The 7,220-nt window shown below is 58.6% G+C and overlaps 1 protein-coding gene across 1 annotated transcript; it reads right to left on the bottom strand.

Annotated features, from left to right (window-relative positions):
* Window positions 1-516: 516 nt before the first annotated feature.
* Window positions 517-6,043, bottom strand: CISH (cytokine inducible SH2 containing protein). Its single transcript, XM_044253498.1, has 3 exons — window positions 5,912-6,043; window positions 2,310-2,530; window positions 517-2,095 (listed from the first exon to the last, which is right to left on the bottom strand). The coding sequence occupies exons 1-3, from the start codon at window positions 5,929-5,931 to the stop codon at window positions 1,563-1,565; spliced, it is 774 nt and encodes a 257-aa protein (XP_044109433.1). The 5' UTR covers window positions 5,932-6,043; the 3' UTR covers window positions 517-1,562.
* Between the last annotated feature and the right edge of the window lie 1,177 nt (window positions 6,044-7,220).

The following is a 7,220-nucleotide window of genomic DNA, read 5'->3' as shown; positions in this document are numbered from 1 at the left end:
GCACAGAATGACCCTTCCCCATGCCTCCTTGTGGAATAGGAGATTCCCGGTCACGACCTGGTGCTTCTGCACTCCCTGTACCTCCTCCCTGAAATGACTGGCTCTGACTTTGCTGTTGGCCTCATCTCTAAAGACACAGTCCCTAGGAGTGGGTGCCCCCATAGCACCCAACCCCCAGCATCCTCCACGTTCGGTCTTTAATTGACATCTGTTTACACCTCTCAGGTCTGGTGCCCTTCTGCCACTGCACCCCCGCTGGCAGCAGCCTGGTCAGTGACCCTGCAGGCAGTCCAGCTGGCCTTCAACCTCCTGCTTCCCATCCTCCAACGGGAACAACAAGTAGAGAGGAAGGCTGCTCCCTGTTCCCCTCTACCCTTTGGGGGGTTCCCTAGCAGGACTGCTTAGCTACACAAGGTTGCCGGGCCCCAGCTGATCCAGATGTAAAGTGGCAGATAATAATATCATCAAAGGGGACAAACTATGTAAGAACTCAAAAGAGGACCCATGCAGGGCTCCTTAAATGAAAAGTACAATTTTATTGTCAATACAGAAAAATCAGTAGAAGAAAAAAGACTACCAAACTGGGTTCTGCTTGTTATAATAATTATTTGATAAAGTCTTATCAGATATGTAGGCCTTTCCCTCTCACGTGCAGGTGCCTTCCCAGGCAGGAAGTGGGCCCAGCAGACCTGGGGCGACCCGCGCGCTCCCGCAGGCCCGTGGCCCAGCCAGACCAGCTCTGTGCAGGGAGGGCTCTGCCCTGCAGGGGTGGGGAGAGGTGGGCTCTGCTGGGCACTGACGCCCAGGCTCCTATTTTCTTGTCCATTTATCTACCCTTCCACAGCAGAAGGCGGCGGGGGGGGGGGCACATTCACAGGTGGGTGGGTCAGCGCCAGGATATCCAGAACTGCCTTGGGTCCAGCAACAGGTCTCAGGGTGGGGCTTTCCACAAGGAAGAACCAGAGAAGCTGGGGCAGAGCTGGGGTCTCGAGAGCACTTGGGGCTCAGGGCAGAGACGTGGGGTTGGCTCAGCTTGAGACCAACCCAAGGAGAATAAATAAATAAATACTGTATAACTTGGCAGTCCCCCAGTCTGGCCTATTCCCCCACTGGGGGGACCGTCACTGCCAACCTCAGTTCCTCTAGCCACCATCTGCCCTGAGACAGGGTGGCTGGAAGGAGGGGGCCCGCCCTACCCCTGTGGACTGAGAAACCAGGGCCGGCAAAGTCTACATAGCAGGAGGCCATAGCAGGCAAGTGGGGGCCTGGGCTCAGCCCACAGGATGAGACAGGTCCTGCCTGTCTCCCTCTCTTCTGACCCATGGCTCACCCCAGCCACATGGGGGCTGGGGTGGGGGCTGACTTCTAGGTTGTGGGACGCTTTTCCAGACATCCCCCACCCCTGTAGCCTTGCTCCTGCTGACTCTTCCTGGTCCAGTTGGTCAGGTGCTGCACACAGACACTGGGTGACCTGAGGAGGGATGACGGGAGCCCAAGTCCAGCTGGGGCTACTGTCCCCTCCAGGGTATGGCCGGATGAGTCCCGGCAGCCGCACTGGCAGGTCAGAGCTGGAAGGGGTACTGCCGGAGGTAGTCGGCCATGCGCCGGGGCAGCGGCAGGCAGTCCACGTCAGCCACCAGGCGGTTGATGACGAGGCGGCACAGGTGCTGCAGGCTGCGGGCGCTGCTTCGGCGCACAAATGGCTGTACCAGCTTCAGGTGCACGGCCGTGACTGTGGGCGCGGGCAGCGCTGGGTCGCCAGGCACATCCTCCTTCGGGGTAGGCAGGGCCGGGGTGGGCGCAGGGTCAGGGCTGTCGCTCCGGGGGTCAGCTGCACAGGAGGCCACATAGTGCTGCACCAGGCTGACCACGTCGGGGAAGGCCAGGATGCGTGGCCTGGACAGGCAGTTGGAGTCCAGGCGGAAGCTGGAGTCGGCGTACTCGATGCGCACATTGGTGGGGCCTCGGGTGGTTTTGACCGACAGGGTGAAGAGGTAGCTGGGGTGGGTGCTGTCACGGACAAGGAATGTGCCTTCTGGCATCTTCTGCAGGTGTTGCCGGGCCTCGCTGGCCGTAATGGAACCCCAGTACCAGCCTAGGCAAGTGGAGAGGGGGCAGAGAGCCTGGTCACAGAGGCATTCAGCTGGGGGCGCAAAGCAGGGGAGGACTCTGCCTCCCCCATTATGCTTCCATGGGGAGCACTGCACCTTCCCCATCAGACTCTCCAGGGCAGGGAGACTCAACAGATAGAGCTAAGCTTTCCCCACTGGACTTCCCACAACAAGGCCTGCTTCTTTTCTCGAACTCACCAGATTCCCGGAGGTAAGAGAAGGTCTTGGCTATGCACAGCAGGTCCTCCTCTGGGTCCAGCACCTTGGGCTCACTCTCCGGCTGGGCTGGGGTCTCCTCTGCCACTTCCTCCAGAAAGGCCCCAGCAGGCAAAGGCTGCATAGCTGGTTCGGGCAGCTCCAGGGACTGGGCCCACAGGGGCCGCTGCCCGATCCGCTCCACAGCCAGCAAAGAACAAGGCCTAGAAAAGAGGGGATTGGCAGTGAGTGGAGGCCCTGTGCTCACCCTGCTTCCAGAGATCCTTTGCGCCCGGGGCCGGCTACATGACTTCTGGCCCGTCCATCTCAGTTCCCCCCTCTGCCCACTCATGGGCTCAATGATGTCAGCACACCACCTCCCAGCTGTCAGCACAAAAGCCTCCTTGATGGCTTCCCCCACATGGAGATGCAATTTTGAAAGAGCCTCCTCTGCCTTCTTGCATTTATTGAACAGTAATTGAACTCTCTAGTGTGCACCAACCCAAAACACAGATCAGTCCTTAGAGGCATTTCTAGCTCAGAATGGGAAACTGGTGTCCCCGCCACCAGTAGGATCCAGTGTAAAGAAGCCTCACATTGGTGCCCTGTGGGCTGAGGTGGGCTGATTACACAGCACTGGTCCTGCTTGAACCATGGCCTGAACCTTCGTGGGGTGCTCCAGAGGCCCCCAAATTATGGTAGGATGCCTGACAGGAGTACCTGTTGGGGGGAACTCAGTCCAAACTGGCCAGGGCTGAGAGGTGGGAACACTCTCCCCAAACAGGTCAGACTCCCATCCCATTTCCTCCTCCTCCCAGCTGAGGGTCTGGGATGGACACTGGCGAGTCCCACCTCCCACAAACATAAGCTCCCAAGACAGGGCAAGGTAGTCATTCCATGTTACAGATCCCACCCTGGCAAGCCAGCCCTACTAGGCTTTCTGATCTTATGCAAACCTTGCTATTCAGCTTCTCCACCCTCTAATGAGGGGTACTCCCAGACTAGACCCTGACGGGTTTGGCTATACTGTGTTCTCTGGTGACAAGAGTTGGGCTGCCGAGCCAGCCCCAATCTTAGCAGTGGCCTTTCTCTAGGGGAAGGCCACCCAGCATGGTTATCCTGGGGCTTCCTGGGAGTAAGGGGGCATGGGCCCTGACTCCCAGTAAGAGACTGCTGGTCCTTCCTCACTCCTCAGGCCTCAGTCCTGCGTCTGGTCCCCTGCTGGGCCTCAGGACACCGAGATAACAAAACCATGGGCTTTGCGTTCAAGGAGAACTTATAACCCGAAGTCATAAAAGCAAAGGGTGTCATGGGGGAGTCAAGGTCTGCCTGTTCCTGAGCTGAGTCTGTCAGGCCAAAGGAAGGAGCGGAGGGAAGGTGCTCCATCCGGGCAGAGACGACAGTATGGGTAAACAGTGCCTGGGATTTCTTATGAGGCGGAAAGAGGTGTCGGACAGAAGCCTTGGCAGGGCGCGGACAGAGGAGCCAGATCTCACAGTGTAGGTTATCGCTGAGCGTTAGAAGATTTTTTTTTCAATATTTTATTTATTTGACAGAAAGAGATCACAAGTAGGCAGAGAGACAGGCAGAGAGAGAGAAGCAGGAGAGACTGATGAGGGGCTCGATCCCAGGACCCTGAGACCATGACTTGAGCTGAAGGCAGAGGCTTAACCCACTGAGCCACCCAGGCGCCCCACGTTAGAAGATTTTAACAAATCGGGAGAGGGGTCACAAGACCCTGGCCTACCACAGTCTGCGTACTTACCCACACCCACTCTGGGTACCTTATGGGAGCTCTGGAATCCTACTAGGGGAGCCAGAGGCCAAGCTCCAAGGAACAAGCTGGAGGCCTGCCTGCTGGGTCCCCCAGCTCAGCTCAGGCTAGCCACTCAGGCCAGAACCTCCAGTGGTGGCCCTGTCCTGACATTTTAGCAAGGCACTTGTGGGTGTGGGCACCTCTAGGGTCAACATGGTTTCTGGGTGTGTGAACAGCCCTATTGGTCTCCTGGTGAATGACAAGCTCCCAGTGAATGACTATCTGAGGAGGGGTGTGTCCACAGCTGTCATCGCCATAGCTGGGGCGACAGCGGGTGTGCTCTAGGTGTGGGTGGCCTGTACGTGTGTGTGCCTGTTGTGGAGCCCAGCCTGTGAGTCCTGAATGGGGACACATGCCAGTGGAGCATACTCAGCCCTGAGGGTGGGCGCCTCCAACAAAGCCAGCAGCCCAAACCTACCTAGGGAGGGCACAAGATGGGCTGTGGCTGTATATGTGGAGGTCTTAAAAATCTTGCTCCCTGGGGCACCTAGGTGGCTCAGTCATTAAGAGTCTGCCTTCAGCTCTGGTCATGATCCCAGGATCCCAGGGATACCACATCGGGTTCCCTGCTCAGTGAGAAGCCTGCTTCCCCCTCTCCCCCCCCGCCCCCGCTTGGGTTCCCTCTCTTGCTGTCTCTCTGTGTCAAATAAATAAAATCTTAAAAAAAAAAAAAAAATCTTGCTCCCTGACACCAAACACCGGCCCTGTGGAGAATGTGGAACTCCAGAATTGGGGGAGGGGTCCTGAGAACAAGGGTGTGGGGGTGTTCGGGAGTCTCAAAATTCAGAGGAGGGAGATGCGGGAGACCATCAGGGAGAAGTATACAGTAGTACAGTCTTCCTAGCTCCTCCTGCTTCCCTCCTTGGAAACAGGACTGCTCAGGGCAATGGGCACTTCAGCCTTGCCCCACCTTCCACCCTTCTTCACTTGGTACTATGCCAGTTCTGATAACAACAGCCACTGGGCCACCCCGTGCTCCCTGGGTGTGGACACTCAGTCATCTCTCCTTTCTCTCTCCCTGGAGCTTTCTGAGCTCCTGTCAGATCAGTCCGGAGAGCATCAGACCTATTGGTTGAAGGGGATGCTAAGGCGGAAGGAATGTACGGAAGAATGTTCAGCTGGGGCCAAAACTCTTCTTATCAGCCCCCACCCCACCCCAGTGTTTGGGGGAAAGTTGGAGAAGGGAGGCAGGAGCCAAGTGCTCACAATGGGATCCCAGACCGGGTTGAGAGGAGGGGTGACGCAACTGTGGGGGTACCACAGTTAAATCAGGCCAAACTCGGGCTCTTCCAAGAGCTGCTGGCTAGCAGGTGCCAACCTGGGGGGAGCCATGGATCTCAGGCTGGTTTCCCAAGAAAAGCCTAGTCGCTAGCCCATGGCAGAAGGGTGGATGATGGGACAGAGCGGGGCAGGGGCTAACCCAAGGTCACCGGTAGGCCCTGCGGCCTGCAGGCTAGGGTATAGAGCTCTGGGCCCAGAAGGGGGTCTAGGCAGGTGAGCCACGTCTTAGAGGACACGCTTCCCTGGCGTTCAACCGCTCCAGCCAGAACCCAGGGTTAGGCTACCCTGTGTTCCTCCCGTCGTCAGCCGACCCCCAGTTTCACTACCCACAGTGCGAGGAGAGGTAGTGGCGGTGTTGTCACCGCTCCCTGTCGTCACCCCGAGCTCCTTCCGCACTCAGTCATCTCCGGCCCGTCCAGCCTTTTTACTGGCCGGCAGCGAGCACGAGGCGGTACTATCCCGAAAGCCCCGCGCAGACGCCGCGCGCAGGGCGGCGAGCCGCACTTACCCCTGAATGCAGAGGACCATGTCCCGGCAGCGGCAGCGGCAGTTCCGGAGCTGGGGCTCGGCCGGACTGCGGCGGCTGGAGCGAGCCAGTGGGCGCAGGGATCCCTCGCAGGGGAGGCTCCCTCGGCGCACAGGCGGCGGGCTGGGACTGAGCGGCGACGGCGCGGGCGGGCCGGGAGGGCGCGGGGGGCGGGCCAGGAGGGCGGGGCGGGGCGAGCCGCCTAATCTTTTGTCCTCTGTGTCCCAACCCTTCCCGGAAGCGACGTCTTCCTAGAACCGTCTGCTGTGCAGCGGGGCGGGGGAGGGGTGTGGGCGGGGGCGCCGGCTCCCCAGGGCTGCGCTGAGGGCAGCTAAAGGAAACACCTTTGACAGATTTCCAAGAACTTTCCAGGAAAATGGGGCGGGGTCCCGCTCGCCGACCAATCGCAGCTCAGGAGGCGGAGCCGAGTGCCCGGGGCGGGCCAATTGCAGCTTTGGGATAGGAGGCTGAGGAACGAGCCGGATTGAACGTGACCTAGAGAACAGTAGGGGAAGACCCGGCTGAAGAAAGCCAGGGAGGGGCTGGGGTTTTACCCACCCGAGCGCAGACTACTTTTGGGCATTCCGCTTCCTTGGAGACAGGACGCTTTATCGCTCTGTAGAGCTGGTGGCAGCGCAAGGGCAGGGTCACGGGCCTGTCCTCCCAGCTAGTGGCTCCCCCAAAGCTCTCTGGTGTGCAAGCGCCCCTCTGTGGGCCGCATTTGGATACCCGGACTCTGTGTGGGGTGGTGGAGAAGTCAGTGGCATGGGGTGGGATTTGGAGAAGGACGTAGAAGGAGGGGAGGGGTGCAGAGGGGGGCCTCAGATCCGAACAGGTCCAGGGGGGTCAAGGATCTGCCACAGCTAAAAGGATCCAGGCGAGAATGTTTTCTCTGAAAGAGCTGGGGAAGAAGGAACATCCCAGTCTTGATGGCTGGGACACTGAGAGACCCCAGCATGGAGCACCTTGTAGGTTGCAGTCTCTCTTTTTTTTTTTTTTTTTTAAAGATTTTATTTATTTATTTGACAGAGAGAAGTCACAAGTAGATGGAGAGGCAGGTAGAGAGAGAAGGAAGCAGGCTCCCTGCTGAGCAGAGAGCCCGATGGTCCCAGGACCCTGAGATCATGACCCGAGCCGAAGGCAGCGGCTTAACCCACTGAGCCACCCAGGTGCCCCAGGTTGCAGTCTCTTCAGCAGAAACTGTTACCGCCCCATTACTGTGAAGACAAAAGGGCCTCACAGCTGCCAAGCGACAGAACCAAGATTTGAACCTGGGTCCCCGTGGAGCCAA

This window comes from Neovison vison, chromosome 6, assembly GCF_020171115.1.
Source record: "Neovison vison isolate M4711 chromosome 6, ASM_NN_V1, whole genome shotgun sequence".
NCBI lineage: Eukaryota > Metazoa > Chordata > Mammalia > Carnivora > Mustelidae > Neogale > Neogale vison.
This window is presented reverse-complemented; position numbering and strand designations above follow the sequence as displayed.